Source organism: Dinoponera quadriceps, unplaced genomic scaffold (genome assembly GCF_001313825.1).
Source record: "Dinoponera quadriceps isolate SergipeBrazil2010 unplaced genomic scaffold, ASM131382v1 scaffold586, whole genome shotgun sequence".
Classification (NCBI taxonomy): Eukaryota; Metazoa; Arthropoda; class Insecta; order Hymenoptera; family Formicidae; genus Dinoponera; species Dinoponera quadriceps.
The window spans coordinates 1,107,920-1,135,116 of NW_014554764.1; the positions used below are offsets into that span (position 1 = coordinate 1,107,920).

General features: G+C 41.3%; 2 protein-coding genes across 3 annotated transcripts in view; both read right to left on the reverse strand.

Annotated features, from left to right (window-relative positions):
- Nucleotides 1–43: 43 nt before the first annotated feature.
- LOC106741683 (cyclin-dependent kinase 2-like) lies at nt 44–3,661 on the reverse strand. Its single transcript, XM_014613929.1, has 5 exons — nt 3,215–3,661; nt 1,191–1,386; nt 833–1,105; nt 477–680; nt 44–342 (listed from the first exon to the last, which is right to left on the reverse strand). The coding sequence occupies exons 1-5, from the start codon at nt 3,328–3,330 to the stop codon at nt 232–234; spliced, it is 900 nt and encodes a 299-aa protein (XP_014469415.1). The 5' UTR covers nt 3,331–3,661; the 3' UTR covers nt 44–231.
- Nucleotides 3,662–15,469: 11,808 nt separating this feature from the next.
- LOC106741693 (histone-lysine N-methyltransferase set1-like) overlaps nt 15,470–27,197 on the reverse strand; it is a 31,989-nt gene continuing 20,261 nt past the window's right edge. For both annotated transcript variants that reach the window (XM_014613945.1, XM_014613944.1), the window contains one exon: nt 15,470–15,869. In XM_014613945.1, the coding sequence (XP_014469431.1) occupies nt 15,790–15,869 (80 nt within the window). In that variant the 3' untranslated portion in view covers nt 15,470–15,789. The remainder of the gene's footprint in view (nt 15,870–27,197) is intronic.

Below are 27,197 nucleotides of genomic sequence, written 5' to 3' on the forward strand. Positions count from 1 at the left end.
AAAAAAAAAATATATATATATATATATATATATATATTTGGATATGTATATTAGATAATATAACGTTGTAGTATAAATGAACACACTTTCACTAGTCTAGTATTAGCTCTTTTTCTGGAAGTATTTTACGTTTTTGAGTTTTATTTCAGCGCGTTTCATTTCAGTTTTATTTAAAAACCTATAGAAAAGAAAAAAAATATATATGTACACCGGTCAGCCATAAATCTACGGTCAGTTTCTCTTTGGCAGTGGTGGTGGAACTAATTTAACCCCCTTAAAGTAAGGATGAGTCATTCCTTTCTTTGCGGTTATCCTCTGATTAGGATCGTACGTCAGCAGTTTCTAGAAACACAGAAGAGAATCCATGAAAACGTGAACGCCGACGACGTCGCGAACAAGTACACATTAGTATCTCTCTCTCTCTCTCTCTCTCTCTCTCTCTCTCTCTCTCTCTTTTTTTCTTCCTTCGTCCTTACCGAAAGTAAATCTTTGGCGTCGTCGTCGAAAGACGATATAACTTGGCCCACTTCGGTCCCTTCCCATTTCGGAAATCTGGATGTGTAGTCTGGCAGCTGCGAGACCCCGGGCCAGATTGTTTCGTCCGGTGTGCCAAGTATGCGAAATATCCTGAACAACTGATCGATCTCGGAGTCACCGGGAAACAGGGCCCTCCTGTTGGCCTATAAAGACGATGCTAGAGAATTATCTTCAACAACGTGCTCGTGGGCGCTCAGATGAATGTCTGTAGCAAAGACTCTACCTTGCGGGAGCCTCGATATTTCGTTATTACGATGGATTCGCGCGGCGATGATTATCGCGACGATTCACGTACCATTTCCGCAAATATACAGCCAAGGCTCCATATGTCCAGTGCGCAGGTGTACAATTTGGTTCCCAGAAGTACTTCCGGCGCGCGATACCAAAGCGTTACGACCTCGTGCGTATATGTGCGCACGGGCACGCCGATCATTCTTGCTAAGCCGAAGTCGGCCAGTTTGATGTAACCATCGCGATCTATCAACAGGTTCTGCGGCTTTAAGTCTCTGTGCAATATACAACGGAGATGACAGAAGGAAATCGCCTTCAGCAACTGGTGGAGGTAGCTCTGTAACAATGAAGCGTCTCACCTTAAGACGCGTGCACTATTATCGCGTCGGTCGTGCGCGAAATGAAACCGTGATATCTGATACCTTCACGAGCGCCTCGTCTAGACCCACTTTGACGGAGTCGAGCAACTTTTTCAGATCCTGCTGCAGAAATTCAAACACAAGGTACAGATGCTTGTCGCCATCTACGACGTCGTACAATTGTATGATGTTTGGATGAGCGAGGTCTTTCAACAAGGATATCTCTCGAATGGCGGTGGAAGGAACGCCTTCCCTTTCCCTGGTTCAAAGCAACGTTATTATTTAAAGGAAGATGCGTAATATTGTATCTCGTCAGTGTGCTAAATAATCCGCTAATTAACACTGCGCTAATGAGTCTCCTTCTACTCAGTACAGAAGAGAGTTCATCTTCTCTTTTCTCTCTTCTTTTTTTTTTTTAATAATTCGTCGGATGTTTCAGACTCAACAAAAATTGTTCGTTTTTACAAGTTTCTTACACACATATACACGGGTGACTCAGAACATCGAAATTACATCAGTGAGAGACAAATACGCAAGCACAACTCTGTTAATTCCGGTGTCCAAGAAGAAATGCTATCTCCGATGAAAAAAAAAAGTTAGATGTTGCAATTGATATCGATTATGCAGTAGACATATTACACGAGTTCTTATCCCAAAAATAATCCTAATAAGTCTTGTCTTATTAAAAAAAAAAAACGAATAATTACACAGTGTATTAAATGAAACAAAAATACCAAATCAAAAACCAGGCGAGCATGGCATAATGGGACAAGCTGAATAATGTGGTGCTACGAAAATTAGTGTAACGTGGCCCCCGCAGATTCAGCTGACCCCAATATGCGGGTTGTTAGCAGTGTGTTAGCAGTGTGCACAAAGCAAAAGCCCAGTTGACATTGCAGTTCTGCAAACTGATAATTTTCAACATATACATGTAGAAACATAAGGGCCGAATTCGGTTTTGTGAGGTCAATTAAGAGAGCATACATCTTATCCGGATATTATTCAGACTAGTCTAGTTGCCAGTGAATTTATAAGGGCATGTTCTTAAAAATGTAGAATCTCTTGGTTTCACTTGATTCAAGCATAATTTATAGCCCATGGAAGAGGACACAATGACAAAGGTATGTTTTTAAATTAGCAATTGTGATTTCTCATTGCGATATTCCAAGTGCCTATAGACAATTTCCTCACAGTAAGTGTTTTTTGTATACATATTGTTTGTCAGTAGAGAATATATAGAGTATTTTATAGAAATGTTATTTATATCAAGCATCCAAAGGAAACAAAAATTAATGGTAGCGATGGAAATCACTTTCCACACGCTAGATTAATAAAAGCTTGATGATTATATGTTACATGGGTCTGCATAAAAATAAATCAAAGAATGTTGTAAGAAGAAATCTGTACTTTCCTCCAAAAAGCAATTAGTTTAACTAAAAGGAGTTAGTAATATTATTTATGTATTTATTGTACTAAAGATGTGAGAGGAAAGAGTACTCTTTTTACATATATATAAGAGCAATCCTTGTGTGTTCACATCTAGCTTATCTTGACTTTAACATGTACTTTACATAATCAGTGGAATCAACAACAAAGGAATCAAGGATAGCAAACTCCTCGAAATACAAGGACGGTCAACCGAAGAAACGACAATTTCTTGCCGATACTTATTTACATCATTTTCCACATCCAAATACTTATCAAGTTAAAATATCAAACATTCGCTCAAATGATCGCATACAGACATATCCTTTAGATACTTATGGATGAGGGACGCCTGACTCACGTTATTATAAACAATTTCTATTGACATTTTGAACGACCCAAACATGTGTACGAACAAAGTAGCGTCTGACGTTAGACCTTATTCACTCACGAGGAACGAATAATATTTTGCTAATGTGCTCTTATGGGTGCAAATTGGCGTACGCGAGATACACGCTGGCACATGACGAGTATGAGACACTCGCAAAGGCATTCTATTACGCACAATGTAAACGCACATTGTTATTCGCCCAACGCTAGTGGTCTTAACGTGAGGTAAGGGCGCGCGAGATGACAGGTGCGACTTTTGCCAAGTTACATACGTCTCCAGGCGAATCTTCTTGAGCGCCACCAATTTCCCGGTTAACTTGTCCTTGGCCTTGTACACCACCCCGTAGGTACCCTCCCCTATCTTCTCGATTTTCACGAAGTTATCCATAACCTCAACGGTGCCCTCGCCATGAGCCAGTAGACGTTGCCTCTCGGCCACCGCCACTGCGCCTTCTCTCGCCGATTCCGTGATTGACGCCGTCGTTGTTCCTGTATATCGCGGAGGACACGAAAGGAACCTCACGCCAGCCAAACACCTCCTACGCAGGTACCGAGCTTGTTTATCAACACCGCGGAACTACGACTTTCGGACAACGGTGCGCCGTGCGGCGTGCCGTAACGGCCATCTTTCTTTAGAGGGGATGAAAGGAATCGATAGTGTGAATCGATGGCCGTCCCGAGATCGATCGTTGTTACGTGCACGGTATTACGTAAGCGAGCGGGTGAACGAACTCTCCGCTTCGGTTGTTCGCATAAATTGCAGCGTTTCTGTTATCACGCGAGATCGCGCACGTCGGCTCGCGATCGATCGCGAAAAACCAGTTATCGCGACTTCGCGACTTCGGCGGAATTTCTGCTGACGCGTCGAAACCGAGAGATGTATCGCGCGAATACGAAAGAGACGCTCACTCGCAATTTTTTCTTTTTTCAAGTAAGACGAGAGACTGATTCATCGTTTGTTTATTTATTTATCACAATCATTATATACGTGAAGAGCTCTGACGACTGACTCAGCTGCTCGATTGCTTAGTCTGTTTGACACAGTTTGTCGACGTCGCGCATAAACAGTGCGTCTACAATCGACTACAATCTTTTTTTTTTCTTTTCTTCTGCTTCCTTTTAACTTTGCACCCGACATAGGCTATGGGCTTTAGTAGAATGGCTGACTTATCGATTTAAGACAATGTTTTATGCCTTGAGTCTTCGAGTAACGCACGACTATCTTGTGCCTTAAATTAAAAAAAGACATTCTATTTGCGATCGATGACGAAACGTTGTATAGGAGAAAAGTAAGCAAACGATAACTTAGATCAAAATTTAGGGCACAAAGCATTGTTTAAAAATGATAAGTCAATCGTTCTGCCTAGAAGCCGTATCTTTCATAGGATTATACGAATATCGAAGGTGCGCGGGTACTCGAGAATCGATTTATCTCGAACCGTGTAAGGTAGAACGGCGCGATCCTTCGAGCTCTCGCGCATCTTCGGAGGATACATGTAGAATCGATACAATTCGATGTGCGTCAGGACATTAAATCGAGTGTAATTCGTATATCACATCCGTGCCACCACAAATATGAGCGGATTCTTCACCCAACCGACGTCCTCACAACAGCAGACGGCTCGCTACTGCCCGAAGCAGCACGACGGCGGCGATCGATGCGCCTGAAAGATTGCGACTATCGCGTGCGAAACATAAACTCGCTCGAACGTGCGGCGTGCACGCCTAAGAAAATGGGAAATTCAGCTCGTCGTGACCCCGACAACGCGGATATCGGTGCCGCGATGACACGAGAGCAGTCTGCAGCTTGATTCAAGACTGTGAAGCAAGACCTATTCGTTCCCGTATCTGTAATATTTGTAATAGAATCTAAGGTCCATATTCTGAATTGATCTTTATCGATGAAAGTACCTTAAATGTGGCTTCTCAGGTGGCTTCTAAGCCACTTTTAGAAGCACATGGACTTACTTAATTGACTAGAATCGGTACTACAAGCTCCGATATATTGTGTGGAATAATAACGAGTAAAAACTATCGCAATGACTTTGATATTCTCACAAGAGCGAAAATAAGGTAAATGGTCGTTAGATTAAACAATAAATCGCGTGTACACATGTTTGTGAAACGGTTTGAATATACTTGTTTTGACGAGAGAGAAGTCGGGAATATATCAAATAGTTCAATTGCGAGTCACTGCTAAGAGGCTTGCGTGGCGATCGATTATGACAGGAACTGAGTGATAATACACGGCGTAAATGCCTAGCAAACATCAATATATAACAGTTACATTGTCACAGTATAATGAAATATAACATAATATAATGTGGACATTGCGTTGCAAGCAATATACATGTTAGTTTGTTATTTCCCACTCATACAAAGTTGCAGTTATATAACATAAACGTAATATATTGTTGAAATGTTATATGACCACATATTATATTGGTTATTAAAAAATTATATAATAGTTATATAGATTGCTTTGAAACGTTACATCAATTATCCATTCCTTTGCAACTATAGGTATATAACGATTGTTCGCACAGTTACAAGCTGTCTATCAAGTATAAATTAATTCGTAAAAATATGTTTCCAAAAAGGCAATAATTATTTTATATTAAAAGTGATATTTAGTTAGCGTAATAATATAAAAGCGTATCTCTCTCTCTTTCTCTCTCTTGCCATTCTAAATTGATATTTATAGCTATTATATTACGTGTTGTTATATTGCAATTTAATTAGTCACTATGCGTCTGACAAGATGCTGAGATTAAATGGATGATAGTCAATGGATGTTGACCTTTTATTCTTATCTATTATATTCGTATCTAATAAGCCTACTAGGTTAGAGTATAATAAAGAACTTAGACGACACAAGATGTCTCGAGATCGTTCTAGGTATGCTTAAGACGTATAACTAAAACACATCTCAGGATATCTTTGACGCATTCTAGATGATTTTGGCAGATCTTATGATATCTGGGAATGCAAGAAATTATACTAGTTGAGCGTTTCTCATAAAAAATACAATACATATCCTAAAAAAGTATAACTTCACGTATCACTGAGCGGTTTGTATAGATATAGACAAGATATGTGCGATAGTGTTATTAATTTCATTTTACCAAACTTGCTTCCCATCGTGGGAAAAGATAGCATAGAGAAGACACTGACGAAATATCTCGTTTCGTCTTTCGCAAGGACGTCATCAGTATTTGTGACAAAGTATCCGCATTCGTTTCTTACGAGTGTACGGTATCTCGCTCGCGGAGTTGACGTCGTAAATGTGTCATATCGAATCTTGCACGGATTAAACGTAATGACATGAGCGCTTAGCCCAGATAACGCGTAAACATTTTCCGTATTTAAATGCAGTTTTCTACTACGCTATCATTTACATTTTACATTTCATTTAAAAATTCCAGCTTTATTCGTTTTATTCCGAGTAATAAAAACAGGAATATGTACACGCGATACAGCGGTGCTATCTTTCCTAACAAGAACGATGCGAAAAACTAACTTCCAATTTATATTGAATTATAACAATCATTAGTTACTAAAATAATATAATTCTTCAGTTATTTGATGATTCTTCAGAAAATTATATATAATTAATTTATGCAATAAATACGTGGATTTTAACCCTTTGCGCTCGAGGCCATTTTCGCTTGAGCGAACCAGCAACTCGAGAGGAGTTAGCTGCTCCCGCTTATTTCATGAGTTTTTTACAGTTAACTTGAAATGATTTCTGGCACAATATAACACTTTAAACTTGTATATTTTAACATTTTACATATCTTCATAGTTTAAAGAAAGACATTTGTTAAACGCGGTCGCGAGCGTTTTTGAGATGAGACATTTCTGTATCCATTACCTCATAAGATTACACACAAAGGGCTAGGAGTAGACTCGTGAAGCGATATTCGTTAGGCCAAATCTAAATAAACACCGTTATCGCTCAATTTGTCGCCTCGATCCGAGTGGTGCCTGAGAGGCACCGCTCGAGTTGTCGCATCATATCCAGTGGTGCCTGAGAGGCACCTCTCGACCGCAAAGGGTTAAGAAGGTCAAATCTGAGAGCAAGAAAACTAAAGAAACGAGTTAGGATGCAATTACGAACATAAATATCGTAATATCTTGTAAATTCGATGATGACCGCTGCTTTCATTGGTATTTAGAAAACTTCTTTTTTTTTCAAAAATATCTTATTTCTCTTTCCCTTACGTAAATGTAAAACGATTATCTAATAAATTCATGTTACACAAGTAACATTTTTACTTCTTTATTCCCCAATTCATGTCCACCGCAACTGGCGTAATTTATGATACGAAGATTGTTTTCCAGAGAGACCTTTATATCACGGCTCCGTGATATTGTAAAATGATTAATTACTAATGTAATTATATTTGCGCGTTTGTCGTCGTTAATCAACAGCCTATAATGAAAAGGCACCGCTATTTATATATGAATAATTTTCCATAATATGTATGTTAGATTGTGTCTGTGATGTCTCTTTAATTGATTTAAAATGTCAATCCTGTTATCTGAAGTAAAACAAAGCTATCGGTTTTCCCAGATTTTATGAAATTTCATTCAATCAATATTTAACGCAATTAAAACGATATGGAAAATTTCAATATATCTGATCTTAATATGCTGAGCAAATATTACAATGTTCGAATCAGCTTACGCGACAGTTAAATATCGGCAATACAAAAATTACCGTTATATTCCGTAACGATATGTTTCAGTGCGACAGTCGCTTGTGCAAAAATTCACTCACCTCCAACAATTCTTATTCTTGAAAGTCATCCAACGTGTAAAAGTGTCCATCATCTTGCGAATAACACAAGTATCAGATGTCTCGTCGGTATTTATAGTTTTATTTTTCGTAAATTCTGAGAGGCACGAAAGAAAGTGGCACATACTTTTTGAAATTGTAAAAAAGTTGCATTGATGGGAAAAAATATTTCGTATTATTTATTACTTAATCAATTCGAGAAATATAACTGTGATGAGCATACAGCCTAAGATAAATAAATACTTACTTAATTTATAAACGTATTATGATTTCATTTTAAAACATATTATGACTTTATTTATAGCTTCATGTTGATTGGACATGACGTAACATCTATTACCTTCTGGAGCGAAACACGCATTCGCAGATGCGATGTGTGCACATATGTATGAATATTATTTGATATTCCTTCATTCGCCCTTCTTCACCTGAAACTAAAAGGCAAACACCTTCATCGGATGGGGACAATGACAGATTCGGGTTTGATAACGAAAGCGCCGATAAAGGAACGTATAAAATCAACGGCGCCATAGATAAGCTAAGACACTCCATCAGTAACATGTTAAAATCCAGGTACTGTTAAGTTCGTGAAGACCCGTGTTTCCGGAAAGCATTAGCATGTTTCATCGTTATCTCTGTAAGCATAACGTCGATTAAAATTTAACAGAAATTTCCATACGAAAGACTCAAAGCACCGAGTTTTCAATTTGTCAAGTTTACTCTGAACATGGCATCCTAATTAAAGCGAACCGAATAAATTATGATGTTATGTCGATAATGTTAATAGACTCTGTCCGCATGTTTCCACTCTGGAAATTTTCTATAAAATTTTACATGTTAAAGCCTGCTTAATTTTTAACGTCTTGAGGTCACGAGGTCTTCATGAAGAAATCCACATTTCGCGAGACAATGAAGAAGAGACTACCCGCAAACCGGACAACTAGTATGTATATTTTTCCATTATAATAACCGTTATACATAAACGTTATTACAATATAGAAACATAAATTTTTATAATATCTCATCCATTAACATCTCACAACGCCTCGCTATGATACACACCTCGTGGTCGAGATTATTATTACTACTACAATCCCTGACGTAAAATCTCGTCTGCGTGCCCGGAATACGTGACTATCTTCTTGGATAAAACAGGCGTGCCACGCGTATACGCGAACGACAAGACGTAAAACTTGCATGGAGCTTTTTATTCTGCTAATGTCCGCGTTGTCGTGCATGTCACTCAATTTTGCCGAAAATCGCGTATCTCTGTCTGAATGTACATTTTACGACCGTATCCGTGCGACCTGACGTGATGTCGCGTTTAATATGCATCGCCTTGAATGTTGAACGAGGAGATTTTCGTCATCGTTGCGTCTAATGAGGAAATGAGAGGATTAAACATTGTAATGCTTACTAGAGAGATTCCAAGGTGCGCTTGAGAATTCAGGTTTGATGCCGTAGGAGAGTAACTCTAAGGTGGACATGAAAATAAGTCTTCCCTTCTTCGGAAGAAACACGGCAATCTCGAAATTTGGTTTACGAACAAAGAGAAAATAGTTTCTGCGGATTTAATATACGTGTTTGTTTGATTTGAGTACGTTCAATATAAACAACATAATTTAATAGCAAATATTATTTTGTTTCAATGAAAATGTTATTGTTTTATTAGAATAAATCATGTTGTTTGATAGAAGAAACAGTATTTATTTAGAGGAAATGATATTTCGTTTTCAACAAGAAAATCTATTTGATTATATATTGAATATTTTTCCACTGAAGTAAAAAATGTTCTTCAATATTTTTCTAATAAAATGCTATTTTTTCAAATAATTTTTACTGCTTGCGACAACCATTACAAATGTTTGAGTGAAAATATGAAAGAAATATGTTACTTGACGTAAAAATATTTGAAAAACCAAACAATTCTACTTGTAGAACCAAACATTCGTTTGTTTGCTCTATTAAAAAAACAAATTTGCTTCAGATAAAGAAATTTTATTAAATCTGAAGAAATCTTTTACTCTGTGCAGGTTTAGAAACACTCGTGGCGCAGATATCGCGACCTACACGTGAGCCAGGTGCAATCAGCTGTTTCCAAATTGATCGGTGTTGCTCGAATCAAAACTTTTCCAACGACAAATCTCGGCAAATACGAGCCCTCAAAGTTGATACTCCGCTCTTATCGGCGTCTCGACTTTTCCGCAAGAAATATATTTTTTCGCAGAGAGTGCCTTATCGTTATCGCGATATCTACCTGTAACTATAAAGTAAGAAAGAAAGATATATGGAAGCAATGCGTGTGCGAGACACGAGAGTCACTTCGCCCGACAATCTCGGGCGATCAATGATCGGAGAACGATCCCGCTTATTCCAGCTGAATCGTCGCTTGTCGCTCGCGTAACGAAGCAGCGCGCAACTCTCTCTTCATGAACAGAGTGCCCGTTTCTCCTCTCCCTCTCTCTCTCTCTCTCTCGCTCTCTTTCATTCTCATAAAAACACACACAAGCGATCGTACTCACACCGGCACTATGATTGTCGAAGGAAGCTGGAGTGCGATCGCGCATACACATGCGTCGTTTGGCACACGCGTTTCGTACCCGATGCTTAAATTCTAAGTGCAACATTGTAACCTCGAATAGAGGGAGGCGCCGATCGTTGAACATCGCCGCGCGCGGTGCCAAGCGATCTCCTGACGGATCTCGGCGCGATTACATCCTCGGTGGTATCATAGTGTCGTAGAAATTAAGACGCGGCCAGCGCAAATACCTGTTCTTTCTCTCTCTCTCTCTCTCTCTCTCGCTCTCTCTCTTTCCGCTTCTATCCTCGCATCACGAAGTTTCCTTATGTCACTACGCTCGAACACTCGTCGAATTCGATCCGCACGTGGGACCTTATCAAGACTATCTCCAGAAGCGCGCGGGGGTACTAAGCTATTTTTTCATTAGCTCGCTTATTGCGACGCGAACGACGTGAACGCGCGAACGAACTTCTCGCGTTAGGCCGAGTGGTCTCCAAGTGTACGCGGAAGAAGACGGGAACGAAGGCTCGTCGTAGTCGTTTAGAGAAAGACGTAACGGACAATACCGTACTAGGAGACGCTAATACATATCTCTCTCTCTCTCTCTCTCTCTCTCCCTCTCTCTCTCTACCTCGAGCGGCCCTACAAGCTAATAAATTACAGATAGAAAAGGGAAAAATATCTCGATAGAAAAGGGACTCGCGCGACGCGTAGCGTGAGTGAATCCGGTTTAGCGCTTTTGTCGCGCGGATCGCCGAAAAGTACGGCCGAAATTGTCTTGTTCTCCTCCGAGGCGAGAGATCCTCGGCCAAGAGTAAATTTACGATCAAATAACGAACTTATCTGCGAAATTCAGCCGCCAACGATTGTCTCGCCCGGTCATCACGGTCTCCAACGGCGATTTAACGCGGAAAGACGTTCGCCTGGAGGCGCGATTTTCGTTAATTACTAATTTAATTACGTCCTTATGCGATACATGTCGCGAAAGATCGGCGATTACGTTTGCCGAATGATTGTACGACGCGAACGTGCCTGCATGCCCCCATGTAGAATGGCCGGGCGTTGCGACAGAGCTACTACGGCGGGCTGCCGAACTCTGATCATCGTCTCCTCTCTTGGGCGACGAGTCGTCATCTGATAAACGCGATCGAGTCGGTCGATCGATCGAAGTCGCATCATCGTCTCCGCCGTTCGTAGGCGAAGCATACGGTATCAAATGTGCGATCGGCGAATGTATAAGCTTTTTCCGGTTCACTCTCTTTGCCTTCTCACTTCTTCAGCGAAACATAATTCACGTGGGACGGTTATACCTTTAGAATAGACAGCGAAAACGCGGAGCAACGCGCGGGGCGCGTTAATTCGGCATCGAGGACAGAAATTGACGAGTCGAAAGTTTGATCGAAAGACGTAGGGGAGATTATTCTTCCTGCCGCTCCACTTTCTCTCTCTCTCTCTCTCTCTCTCTATCGCATTAATCGAACCTACCATCTCGCTCGCGCGATCGTAGTGTCTCAAAAGTGTATCTTACATTCGACGTGTACGACGTTACGAGAGTTTAGTTGATAACAACGGGTAATCATAAAAATCCTAATCCAGCCCTTCGAAGCGCCCGATGTCGCGCACTCTATACGTCGCGGAAACGATATTAAGGGCCAGTCGCTATACATATATGCGTGTAAACTCCGACAGTACTCGTAGATGCTACCGTACATTATCTCGGATAGAAAAGTGTTCTTGCGTGTCCGACCGTGCGAGCGCGAGAAGAGTCCTCGCTGGCGGAATCGCAGGGGCTCAGCACCGTAGCCGCAATCCTCGAGAACGAGTTACGCTCTAAATGAAATCAATTCGCAGGGTCATCGCTCACTCGTGCAGAAGGAACAACGGAGAAAAGTCTCGGGAAATACATACAGATTCGGCGTCGTGGAAAAGGAAAATGTAATGAACTTCGTGGCTCGAAAATAATAATAACGCTCCTCTCTATTGATCCGAAAGATGCAATTTTTCCTGGCGTGAGGCGGCAGCTCCTCCCGAACGGATTTTCACGAGATTTCTATAAATTCCTGGTCTTGAGCGTTATCGAAGTTCGACATCGTCGTGTCGCCGGGGACTTGTATCGCCGAACGTGTCGGTTATTTTTCAACCGGATTGCGCCCGTCGAACATACAAACATAGATGCCCAAATGTTTATCCATATCGCGCGCGAAAGTTGTATTTTATTTAATCGATATATCAACCGCGAAGAGAGCAAGGCGGATTTTCGTGAAATGTCATTTGTTTCAAGAGCGATGTTAATTCTTAATATCAGATTTGGTCTCGAGATATCTTAATGTCGGATAAGGGCCATTCAACAATTACGTCACGCAAAATTTGGGTATTTTTGATTTCTCCCTCCCCTTCGTCGCTATTTCGTCACAAAGTATCTGCCTCCTTTCATATAATCATATTACGGGTAATAATTGTTAGACTGTACGTTACTATCTTTTTTTAAAATACAAATAATTCTTAGACATATAATATAAAATGAATCGCTTTATTCTACAATTTTTATTAGTAAAGTTGTGCTTTTAAAAGAAATTAACATTTTCATTATTAACCCAAAACCATATCAAAACTTTAAAATCCTCATCAAATGTAAACAATGTGTCACGAATGCAAAGTGGATTACCACGCGCATTCATATTTACAAGTTATGCTATTTAATGTTATGACGTAATTATCAAATGGCTCTGCACAGAATACTTTCGCAAAGGAAATACGCAAAATAATATAAAATTTATTTTACAAAATATACCTGACTGGTATTCAATCGCAACGTCCGTGCAAAAGCGATGAGCGCGTTCCTCGTGAAAAAGTCACGAAACGCCAAACCACGCGTGTGGATAATTATTATCAAAATAATGTATGTAGATTGCTTAATTGGTGAGTACAAAATTCATACGCTCGAGTTTCACGATGCAACGATATTCGCCGCGTTCGCAAAAAAGGCTCGCTAGATGAGCGTATATCGGAAAAAGTTCCCGAATCGCCCATCATCGTGGCGAAAAAAGTTCGATAAAAGTTTTAAGCAATTAGTCACAAAGCGAAATAGGAAATTGCACGGAGAGCAGCGGGATGAAACGAATAAAAATACTTCGGCCGTTTCCTCGCGGTAGCATGAACTATTCTTGCGCATAGTGCGCGCACACACACACACATACATGCGCGCGTGTACATACTCAAGAGTACGCACACATACGCGCGCTTTTATAATTTATCGCCAATACGCTTCGTTCCTCTCGTTCTCCCGTTCACTCCCGCACCCTACAATCTCGGCTTCTATTGACAATTTATCTTACAATTGACAACAACAATGTGGCCCTTATCCAAACTAGCCTCTCGACGTGTAACTACAAACGATTGTTAATAACGAACGTTCTTTATGTACAGCTTTCTACATTGCGCACAACGCGAAAACGTACGAGGCCGTCGTCGTCGGCTGACGGGAGCTCTCCTCCCCCTCATCGAGATAGCTCGTCCTTTCCTCCCTCCTGGAAGACATATAAAAAAGCACTAAAACCTATTCCGGCGTTCGTTCCCGATGTTTCGCAAGTTGGTCTCGCGTGACGTGGCATCACGGCGTGTGAAAAGCTCATGTCGCGCTCGTTGATGACGTGGATCGATACTTATTCACGTGTCGACGCGAGCCACATACGTATGTGTATATTCGAGCGAGTGAATAGACGTCGAGAGCGCGACCCCACGCGCGCCGATTCCTTCCTTCGCCGACGCGACGACCTCGCGGCTTCTTACCGTCTACGGCATTATTCTTCTCACGTGTTACCTCTAAATCGTTCTTTCGTTGTTGGCATTTCGGTGTGTGACCTACCCGTCGGATTGAATTCCACAATAAACTGCGAGTCACGAGCTCTCGTCAAAGATCGTAAACGCGCTCCTAGAAATTATGGCTCGTTTCCATGCAGATTAGGCAGCCCCCGAAACCGCTCAGCACCGTAGACGTACGACTTTTAGTACAAAATTATCATGATAGACGTCGGACCACCGCTGGATTACGCGCAATTACGTTCGCATGAATAAAAAGGGGGAGAAAAAACAATCGGAGATCTTCGGGGGAAATCCATTCGTCGAGACGCGACCGTTAGACGGTTAATTTGACCGAACCTCATGAATAATTCAAGCTGAACGCTCGTCTGCTGCTTCTGTTCGGGGTGAGCTCTTATTGGCAGAGCGTGCTCGAATCGAGGGCAGCCAGTCTGTATCGAGACGAAATATCAACGAGCGACGCTTTCGAACACGGCGACAATACAATCGACGATGCGACCACGCGCCGCATAGTCGAGCTTCGCGATTGTATTTTTCGCGGCGCGGCATGTACATCATCCCCGCGGCATCCCGTCGGAATCACAACTACACCGCGACTTACATCCTAATTAGCACGCTGCCGATCCGAGATGTCCGAGACACAAATTGCCGAAATTAAGGGAAAGGGGAATAAGACGACGATCTTAAGGTATGTCGAATTTTCCTCACTTTCATAGTAACGTGAAAATAATTATCAGTTTTTTTCTGAGTAGCCAAAGCCTTACCTATCATCTGTATAAACTGAACATTTTTTTAAAAAGTTGGAATTTTGTTTAATTTACATTTTTTGAGAACGTGTCAATTTCATCATCTTGCCCCCATATGTGGATACGATAACGAAAGTTAAAATTAAATGATTTTATGCGCGCAAGAAATCATTTTCGCAGCTTTCTTATATCATTACGTTATCATAATGTCTGTATAGTATAATAAAATATAAATAAAAATATTATTTACGTACAAAAAATATGATTTGTGACAATGTAACTTAAGGAAAAAATAAAATCTAGACAAAACAACAAAACAATTATTTACGATCATATAATTTAATAAAATATATGTGTCATTTTATCCGCATTTATAATATTCACCCATGATATATCATCTTAGTCACTTTTTAATTTAGTCATCTTTCAATTTACAAAATACTGCAATATAAGAAATAAAAAAATAATAATATGTTATTATATGCGTTTATAGATATACTGTACTGTAGCACTTTTATAGAGAAGGCGAAAAGATTTACTACAATTGTTTGCAATTCTGTGTATGAAGAAATGCGACAAAATCACATGTGAATGTATCCAAAATACATTTCTTATTATATTATCTACTGTCGTTGACAGATTCAAGTCAAACTAGAACAGATTACTTATTATTATTAAAAACTTCTAATGAATGAGCCCCGACTCATTATTATTTTAGAAAAATTAGCAAATCGTCATCTTACCCCCTTTTCTCCTACTCCTTTTCTCTCTCTCTCTCTCTCTCTTTCTCGTCCGCCTGTCTAGCGGGACGAAACATAGCTTCCCACGACGTTGATTCCTACGACGTCGTCGTGGGACACTCTGGCAGCCTTCCTCCATGAAAGAACCCCGACGACGGCCGGAAGTGAGCCGAGAACGACGGACAAGAACGATGCACTTCCGTTCGCGGAGGTTTCCGCTCTAGGGCGGCGCCGTGACGTTCTCGGGCACAGAGTTGTCCCTGTTCAGAGAATTCAGCAGCTCCTCGTTCTCCTTCCGCACTGAAAGAACGACAATAGGGCGCCGGGTGAGCGAGGCGGGAATGCTCGTCGGTATCAATCACCGTCGCGATATCACGACAGGGGGTGCGAACGCGCATTTTCATAATGGCTCCAACGACAGATCCGCGAATTTATGCGCTGTACTTTCTCTTAGCGTGACAGATTTTTCCTAACTTTCGGTGACGCGGCTAACTTTAACTGCTCATGAATGAGAAACGGCGCAAACTTAAATTATTCCTCGTGCCGAGGGCTGCACGAGCTCGTAAATCCAGACCCTCGATAAAATGGTACCGCGGGACTACCAAATCATTGAAACCAAATCAGAAATTAGTCAGAGGCATGTTCTCAAAGAGGCAGGTTCTTAAATTCTCGAAATGAAAACGACAGGCAAGTGCGAAATAAAGACGACGTTGTTATAAAGTTAGTAAGCAACTTCCAACACGGTGTACGTGTGTGTTGTGTGTGTGAATTTCGAAAATTTCAGTATTCTAAGGCGCAGCTATCTAGCTCGGAGTTAGTATCTACGCGCTCTCAATTGCAGATTTACATTGCGCTCTGTGCTCGGCCAGCTCCTTCGAGCCCGTCACGGGGCTCAGGAAGCTGCTGTGCGTTAAAGTGACCACCACCACCAGCACCGAAGCCACTAGCAAGAAGATGAAGGTCCCAAGAACGACCATGGCGATGCGTCGGTGACGCCTCGCCTGCTCGGGATCGCGAGCATCCTCGATTATCTTCAGGGACTGCTTAACATCCGTTCTTGTGGGGCGAACGGAATCCCGTCGGGTGCTTACGCTGCTCCCCCTTCGCGGCCTGGTTTTCTTGCAAACACTGGCTCTTCTATCATCTCCTGAAGTTTCACGTCGTCGTATGCATTAATGTTAAAAACGTTCCTCCGTGCCCCTCTCCCCTCTCTTCGCGGAAATTGATCGATAATCACTCTCGGATACTTGAACGAAATGCGATGAGACATCATACGGTGTAACTGAGCGATGAGGAATCGCAAAAGCATAAAGTACATTAAGTCGGTGCGAAAGACTCGTTTTCTATGAAATTCTCGCGAGAAGTCCCTGGGTGTTGAAAGGAGAATAAGTCTTCGTGGAATGTAAATGAAAAAGATACCAAGGCGACGTTGTTCGTTCCATTCGTAAAAATTACAATGTCCAACATTACTTTGAAACACGAGTGTGAATAGTCATTTTCTATGTATTTTTGCCTGCCGAATATGAACTCGTTGTTTAAATTTACCTATCACAGTTTTGATAAAAATGACAAAAAAATAAAAAACGAGGATTTTAAAGGTTTTCGTTGTATCACTGTCAATAAATTGTTTCAAAATTTTATTAATGCTACGCGAAAGTTTTAACTTTTATCTTTAAAATGCAGTTTGTTTCGTTTTGGTATAATTTTCCGTTTTCGCGCTACAATGTCATGAAAATTTTGGAAATTGTTTCTAGCCTCTTTGATTTTTCTCAAACGTGATGGCCAATTTTCGACAATGGTGTTTGGCAGTTATTCTGCCTTCCCACTTTGACGATCTTCGATGTCTTGAACGTTTGACTCGCTTTACAATGTCATCTACTAATTGGTTTACTGTACTATTTATTTCCATTGAAGAGGTTTGGGTGAGGGCCGAAATGTTTAATTATTTACGATAATAAAAATTTGACTAGATCTTAATTTTTTTCTTTCAAGGGTTTATTAATTCGTTTTACGGCATTATTAAATTCGCGCTTGGTTACGGCTTTGTTACAGCTCTATTCTCTTTAATTTCGCAGTTTCCTTGTGCCACTTCCTTTCTTGATTAAATAATTTCATTTTCTATCATTTATTTAACGCGACAAACGCAATGAGCCTTTTGCATCAACCTAATATTTTCCGATTGTAGATTCGACAGTAATATTAAGCGTGCAAAGATATTCGAGGAAGAAATATTAAAGGAGATATCGACGTGTATCGAGAGGAAATGTCAAGTATGTATTCTCTAAATTTTCTCGAGTGAAATTCCACTACAAAGGCAGAGTGACAAATTGAGTTATTCAAGTTCGCACGCGCGACTTTTCACTCGTATAAAGTGAATCCTTCACTTTGAATCGTCGAGTGGACATTTTCATTTGAAATTTCAGAGCGAATCTGACGTACAGTCGGCGTCATACATATTGTAACATTCCTTAGATTAAAACCTTTTATTATTATACGATTTTTAGCTTTTCACATGTACATATAAAGTTGAAATTATTAATTGCAAATAGAGTCATTATAACTCTACCATATTTTAACTAGAGTTATTTCTGCAATTCTCAATTTTGTTCACTGTGTAAAGCAGTGTCTAATGAAAAATTAAGGCGTAAGCTTTAAGCTTTAAACCGTATTAAGAAATTGACTTCAATCCCAATCGATTATTCTTCACATTCGACCGTGACTGATCAATCTCTTATGGTTTAAGACTTACATAAACTTTATGTCTTATGCTGTAATTTTTCATTGTAGCTTTAATTTCTCATTCACACCGCTTAAGGTTGAAAATCGTATAACTCATCGTCTGGAAATGTTGAGCGTACACAACGCCAACTATATTCTATTGGAACACATTCACTTTAATCGATTAAAATATTTATTCGACCAAATTAACACCATTCACCATCAGTGTCACAAATGCATGATGTATCGATCTCTCACCAGAGACCACTGCCAGACATGTGTGACCCATTATGGAAATACTCAATTTGCCTGTTTAATACATATTATGTATGCACAGTGTAAACATTTGCTATATTAATTAAAGCTATTAAAGATAATTTAAAAAAATTCATCCCGAGTGGCGGCATTTTCATTATCGCACCGAGTGAATTTTTCACTCGCTTTGAGTGAGATTTCACTTCGAAAATTTTAGAGAGCGTCTCCAAATATGGACTCTCGAATGACGAAGTTGCGACAAAGTTGTCCGAACTGCTAATTGCACTTCCTTCTCTGTGATCAGTTTGACATTGTATAAGAGATTCTCTCCTCTTTATTTCAATAACCGCAATTATCTCTTCCTACCTAAGGGCGTCGGTCTGCTGCAGCTGTTCGCCCGGGAACGACTCGACTGGACGCTGGAACGTCTGCTGGACTGCTGATCGACGTCTAAATTGGATCTCGAGCGTCTCGGGGCGTTCGCCTGAGAGCATAGCGGATTAGAACAAGGCAACCTCTCGCCGGGATTCAGAGGATAAAGAGCGGAACGATCGCCCAGCTGGAGGCCGTCGGGACTGGGCGGGTACAGGCTGGAACGGTGATCCATGCGCGGGCCGTCTACGGACAGCGCGTAAACATCATCGGGACCTCGGCCGTGGAATTCCGGCGATAGGTCTTGGCCGGTCGCCGCCGCGAAGTCGTCCACGTAGAGGATTATTCTCTCGAACGATGCGGCGCTCGGTCGCCGACTACGCTCGTCTCGGCGATTAACGTCCATGACGAGAGCGAATTAACGATTTCAGAAACGCACCTGGAAAGCCGCTCGTCCGACTTTACAGCTTCGACGTGTCGATCATTCTCTCCCTTGACGGGCGAATTTCGAAACCCCGCGTAAATGATCGCGTCTCGACACTCATGAGCCAGCTGGTTCTGTGCACCATCGCATTATCGATGACGCGCGTCGCATTACCTGCCGAGGTCACATTACCCATCACTTTCTCACTGCTAAATTGGAAGTTCGCCTCGTCACAGAGAGGAACTTCTACCAGCGACTCCGAAAGGCGATTATTCACCTCTCGGAATAATTCGATTCGTTCTGGAAAAACCCTGGATTCTTTATTCGACGGACAGAAGAGGTTGGATTTTTATGCTGAGAGTAGGTGATAAATAACTGAAAAGCTATTTATATCGCGTTGTAAAGGACGATTAAAGTAGATCGACCGCGGTTTTCATGGGTTGCCATCGTCGTCAGAATAGAACACTGCCGCTTTCGCGTTTAATCGCGACCACGACGACGCCGCAACGAGCTCAAAGGAGCCACATCATCTTCCGTGAACGTCAGCGGCGTACGAATATTTCTGCGAGAGCGTCACGAGCGCTCCTCATACATGAGAAGTTTAGAACACCTCGCGTTATTTATTCGACACCAAATTATTCAAGATATTAACAAGGGTGGGAACGATGTCTTTTGGAAGTGTTCAATTATCTGTAAACTGTCTACTCTTCACAACGATTGTTTCTCCTGGATATCTATTTAACACAAGTCTCTCGGTATCTCTCCGTTTCGGACGATGGGTAAAATGGGCTGATTTTGGCGTAAAAGTAAAAGTGGCAAGTAAAAATAGTATCTCTTTGTAGTTCTTGAGCTGCTGCATCTGATTCTGACTTTTAAACAATTTTAAATGATCGGGAAAGTATTAAAGTCAGCATATGAAGCTATTAAATACGTAAGAAGATTATTATGAGAATAGTATGTTAATGAAGGTGTAAAACTATAATAAAATAAACAATATTAAGTGAAAATCGACCGATATGTGAAGAACATAAATTAATAAATGAAGAAGGCCTTATTCGGTCAAAGCGAATCTTGGTTAAAAATATATTTTGCGTAAATCTTACAATTTCCAATAGTAAAGTACTACAATAGTAAAATACTTTTAATGAACGAAAATCTATATATTATACATGGAAGAATATATACATAAAAAAAAAATATTGAGGAAAAAACCAATAAGACGAATAAAATAATTACATTTTGCGAGGATGTGACTATAAGAAGGTTCCTCTGTATAGAATATATGGACGTAGGCTAATTAGAACATGGATTATTAGAGCGTCATCATGTTTTATTAGCAGGGAAACACGAATGAATACGTTCGTAAAGTACAATCATAATAATAATTTACGGTATTAGATGTTTAACAACTTCATATATTTATTATAATACCTTCCTTATTTTAATACTTTCGTGACAAATTAAAATTTTTTGGAGATTAGAATTGGATTCAGCAATTTAAAAACTATAAAAAAACATACCATTATTACTTGCCACTTCGGGATCCAAAATCAGCCGTTTTACCCATCGTTGAAATTCATGATGTTTGTTATAAGTAAATTTCTGAAAGATGTTGTAACATTGTTCAAAAGATCTTATATTTTTAAATATCTTTCAGACGTCTTTCAGAAATTTGTGTTGTTTGGGCTATAACCAGTTAAAGAAAGAAACTTGATGCAAATATTGAAAACTTCAGTAATCACTGACAGGGAGGAAAAATAATTTCAAAGCAATAGGTTAGTAAAGTTGAAACGACCTTGTAATCCATTGGCAAAACGATTAATATAATCTTACATAACGATGCTAACTGTGTATAATACGGATGATAGGGATGATGCACTTGACCTTCGTCGTCAAGGACTTTGAACCCGAAGACACGTTGTTATTGTTAATTATCCTTGACGTGGCGTTACGCTGCGCAGAGATCTCTTATTACAATAAACCCTAGGCGGTAAGACCGACGTTGACGCAATGCGAGCACAAGCATGCCCAACTATTATCGTCCGATCGGCTAGATCGCAGATCGAGCTTGGAACGAAAGGAATACAATCACCGAGTATAGGGGAAACTAACAAAATAACCTGCTCGCGTGTAACATGGAAATACGACGTTACCGAAATTCCCTCATCTTTCTTTCTGTTTATTTTTACCTCTCGGCAATACGAGGTGGTCGATGATGAAAGTATTCTGGACGATAATTAGCGGAGAGAGAGAGAGAGAGAGAGAGAGAGAGAGAGAGACGAGGGCAATCACGCGAACGTCGCGCGACGAACTTGCATCTGTCTGGCGGCACGGTGGTCGAAGGAGAAGAAACGAAAGTTCGTCGGAAGAAGGACGGCTAAAAACGTCGTATCTGCGCGGTGGACGTCACCCTTGGAGTTTATTGCGACGTGTATTTTTAGCGAAACACGGATCCAGCAGCAGGCCACCGATTCGCTTCCCCATGTCCCTTTCCTCGGTGCCGGGGCCACTCTCCGCCCCGGCGCGTACGCAAAACTCCGCGTGCGCGCGTCCACCCGCACACATCAGTCTCTTCTACGTGAACGTACGATAAATATACTCGGCCAAATATTTAGAGAACTCGCCACCCACGGCACGGCAGCCTGAAATTATATGAATATCGTGACGGCGCGAAGAACGCGCACGACGACGGCGACGGCGATCGATCGCCGCCCGTCCGTCGGCGGAGTAAGGTGAGCTCGATGGGCTTTTGGCGAGGCTCGCTCACATGGGTTCTCCGCAGCCGCAGATAAGAACGGTGTCGATGGCGGAATCATCGATTCCCTCCTTCGTGACAAAGAGACCCGAGACATTATACAGCCGGCGACGCGTCCCTAACGGAGAACCCCTTTAATTCAGCCCGATGTTCGATAGCGGACGCGTTGGGAAATTGGCGTCCGGAAACGGAAACTAGGTGTATAATGGACTCGACGGGACTTTCACGACGAGCCACCGCGAACCGGGTGTTGATCGACGAATAGAAGAAGCGCTCCGTAAGCCTGAACGATCAAGATTTATCGAGATGCCGGCATTTTCTCCACGCGGCATGATAAATTATCCGTCGACGAGTCCGTAAACCCGATTTCTCTTTATTCGTCGGGTCCGTCTGACTCCCTGCGATTTTTCCGCGCTATATGGCGACCGTAACGTAGCCGCTGGCATTTCACAACTCGCTCGAAATTGGTCCCCCTATTCCGCTCTGCGTTTCCCATTGATCCGTCCGCTCGGCCGACGCCAACCGACATCGATGGGCTGCACGGCGTTACAGCGGCGAAATCTCAATGGTACGACGATCTAATAACGGCGGCCGGGAGAATCGCGGAAAAGCGTGTGACGTGAGTGTAACAGGTGATACGAGGCGCGTCGCTGGAACGCCGAGAACCCCGTTCGTAGTTATTAACGATGTAATTAATTTTCCAACTGCGCGCCGATACACATCGGTATCTCAGATTGTCGAATTGCCCGACCCTGGCGCAGGAGATTTTTATCGATGTCCGTGATTATATTCTTCCTTCGCGATACGATTAATAGTGTCTGGTTCGAGCGTTTCTCCGCTCTCGTGGCTTTCAATGAAATATTAGTAGTAAGAGAAAACGCATGCGACATATTTCAAGCACAATAGGGGTAAGTTGCCAAAATCGCATTGCTTAAGGTATTTTTATCATGTTTGTAAGATGGATGTCTCAATTTGTAACAGCGTATCAATTTGTTACAATCGCATTTGTTCTTCTTAATGAGTCAAACAATATAGCACTGTATGTATCCTAAAAAATATGTTTTTACGTTCTAAATTTTATATATTATCTGTTATAACAGGATTTGAATAAAATTAAAAGCCATAGTGAATAATGCTGTAATATCATAAATATAAGCATGCTGCTAACGGTGACAGTTCGTACAGTTACTCGTCGACATCTTAGAAGCTGGTTATTAATATAAGACGTCTTTTTTGGTATTTCTTTGCAGCTGTTTTTAGTAAAATTTAATACATGCATATCAATAATCGGTACTGGAATATTTATTTGTCTTTATTACTGATAACCTAAATGAATATGATATAAAATGGCACAAACGCTCCTATTTCTAAGGAGAAGATGCAAGTTGTAAATTTTATTCATTATAAAGTTAAGGAATAGTATCAAGCTTATAATTAACCTTCAAAATTTAGCAAATTGTACAAATAGGAGTTTTTAGCCTATAAATTATCATGTTTAAGTTGATAATAAGTTCGTTCATGATTCTATACTGATTTGTGGCATTCGAATTATGATTTTTGCCTGTCAATAATAGGACTGTTCGTCACCTATCAATAATATAGATATACATATGTCACGAATTGGGGCAAAATAAAAGTTACATGTCACTAAATGATACTTCCGTCACTTTTGAGAACATATCACAAATTAATTAAAATTTTGTCGTAAATTAAAGATAAGTTTGCAACAATACAATTAGAGTGCCAAATGTTTAAACTTTCGAACCAAATAAATGTTACATATTTAACCCTTGTATTATTATAATAATTCATTAATTTATCTTCACGATGAGATTACTTTATCACTAATTGGGACATCCACTTGATTTTATACATTTACCACCGCCAATAATTATAGAAAAAATGATGAGGTACTGTTTAAATGACTGGTACGAATTAGGCAACTCTCTCCCATCTCCGATTCTCCCGGTTCGTGCAATTTGCAAATGAGAAAACGTACAAATAATCCGAACTCAGCCGGGTTTCCAGCCCGACTGCAATAACTAAGGACTAATATTTGGAGCTTGCGAAGCGGAGAGAGAATATTCCGAAAGAAGTGATTCCGAATAAATGGGACTCCGCGCATATTGCAATCCGCCGTTTCCGTGGGAAAGCCGCGGGGGCGAAGCGATGTCATAGAAATAAACGGTTGTTAACGGAGATTGCACGATTTCTCCGTGCATATCACCTCCACTTACCGTTATCGTCGTACCTCGATAAATACTAACTTGACGAGAGAGAGAGAGAGAGAGAGATAATACGCGGCGAATTTTCTGAATACACCAATAGAAAGAAAAATCAACGCGCAGCTTTTCTTGGCGCAAGAATATAACACAGGATATAAAATCGTTCCGCGCGGTTCTATTTCGAGATAAACGTGGTCCATTCGATCGACCATCAGCTAACGACACACATTCAATCGCTGAGCATCGAGCGGCGCGTTTTTCCGAGTCACGAGATCCTCAAAAGCGCAAACAACCAAAACAACTCGGGGCTTTGACCGGACAAGGTTCAAGTAAACCGGCGAGTCGGTGCTATTGAAAGAGATGTGCCAAACAATCGCGATTGTGCGCATCGAAACATCAAATGCACAGCGGGACGCGTTAAAGAGCCGCGGATGCGTCGAAGACTGAATTAAAGCGGACGAAAGTTCAAAAACCGAGAGGTTTTCCGGATCGCAGAGCGAGTGGCGAAGCCGCGCGCGCTCGTAGCGGAGATGAAACTGCCCTTTCGCTCGGCCATCAACTCGTGCTTGCGAATGGAGATGAGAGTGCGAGATACCGAGTTTACTGCACCGTCGGCATAAGAGAATGGCGCGAGATGGAAAGTAGTATGACGATTGCGCGCGTCGGACGTCGGCGGACGTTTCCTTCCGCGGCGCAAGCGGAAAGCGGCGGGTCTAAAATTATCGAGTTCGACGATATTTATATCGTCGAGAAGTCGGAGAAGAAAACAAGCCGCGTCAAATTGTAAAGTAAAACGCGCAAAGTCTCTCGGAGAGACTTTTTTCAGATCGACGGGGTAAAGTAAGTCGAAAGACGTTGCGACGAGAGACGAGAATAAAATCGCGATAGAATAAAAAAAAAATGAAATCTACAGCCAGCAGCGAAATGTCATATCGAGCGATCGGATGCTTTATTAAGGCGGTTAGTCCGTAAAGTGCCGGATTTTCAATGGCGATATTAATGGCCTCACAGTAGTTTTTCATTAAAATCTTAAATGTGGCTTAGAAGAAATTAAAAATTAGAAGTTAAAAATAGAAGTTATAAATTAAGGACGTTAACCTCAACGAACACGTATAAAAATTGCCATCTGAGCTTTCGAACGGTCGACCGTTTCCTAACTTGATAAACGTGTAGATACACTTAGAGAATTAACTTAGTAATAGCTACTAAATCTCACTAGTTAGTTCGAACTTTGCTGTCATTGTTAGTAGTTGCTATTAGAGGTAAAATGTATTTGCTGCGAGGTACAACTTTGTTAGAACAAATTATTCGCACGAATAGCTATAGTTGACTAGTTGCGTTTTCGCTCTCTTTCTCTGGTTATACCACGTATGGACAATATGAAACATGCTTATATCAATCGACAAAGTAATCGGGAATGTTAATATAATTTTAGTACTGTTGTGCGGTAAACAATTTTGCATTACAAACGATCCATCCAAATTTTTGTAAAAATTAATATGTTAATTGGGATGAGAATATGTTAATTTAACATATATTTGTTGTACTTTTTAACATATTCTCCATGTTAAAGTGATAGAAAAACTTTGCAGAAAAGCCGTTTTTAACATAAAATTGTCTACTGTGTAGCTAATATTTTTCGCTGCAGCGCCTAAATGCAAACAGCTAATAAGTTTAGTTATCGGTAACAACGGCATCAGCTGTCCCCTGACATTTCGAAGATACGTGCTATCTGCCACAGCTAGATTTTAGCTCCTACGGTTCATTTTTTAAATGTGGCATTTCCATCAATATGCGGCTAAAAAGATTCCTGAGAAAAAGAGGTTTGACGTGCCAACTACCTGAATTTTTGGCCCTATGTCTGCCCGTATGTCTCCGTTAAATATAGATTCACGATGCACTGCCAATTGGTGCCGTTTACTTGATCGGTCCGGTAGCGAACGAGCGCGGGTCCGATCTAATTCCGGCACGAGATTTCAAGTTCGCCGAATCGGCGGCAGGTTGTGGGGATTAACAAGAAACACGCGATGCCGTTTCGCCATCACTTCGGTGGTGCAACAATTGAAAATCACGATCGCCGTCGACGATAACTTCTACGGCCAATAAAATCCTGTCCAACGGTGTTTTACGATTATTAACCCGCTGATCGCGAGAACCGAGTATCACCGACGCGCGTTCCTTCGCCGGGTAATTTCGTCCCGTAAAGCGACAGGTGAAAAATGGAATATTTCTCGGCCTTCGCGCCGCTTCTTTTCGCTCATCTCGTTTGTCTTGGACTGAACAGGGGAGCGGAAGAGCGTATGCGCGCGTTACCTGTTATTCCGATACGTCGCGTGCTCCAGCGCAAATACAACGAGACAATGAGCTGTCGAGGTGTCGCGCTCCAGTTTACTGTATAGATCGATCATAAACCGGCAAAGTGTAAAGTAGCGTCTAGCTGCTCCGAAACTTCCGCTCGCTTAATGGACTTTTCGTGTAACGTCCGCAATGATATCGCGAAAGCAGCTAAAAGAAATCATTTGTCCTCTCTCTCTCTCTCCGTTTTTTATCTTTTCTCTCCCTGCCTTTCTCGTTCTGTCTCTTTTTAATAATAAACTCGATGGGAAAATGCGAGGAGAAGTCGACCGACAACGAATTGACCCTGTTTCGACAAGGGGTTTCGCACGCCAGCGTGACGTCAGCGCGCGGGGGAGAGCAAGATCGCGGCGAGAAAAGCGCGTGCGGACAATTCTAAACGGCGGATTATGCCACTCGCGGACGCTAATGCGCCAAGTGACGCGCATGTATAACAGCATTATTCTAATGGCGCCGCGGCGACGTGTCGGCGTAAGACTCAGTTGGTTTCTAATGAATGTAATTTTCATACTCCCGATACATCA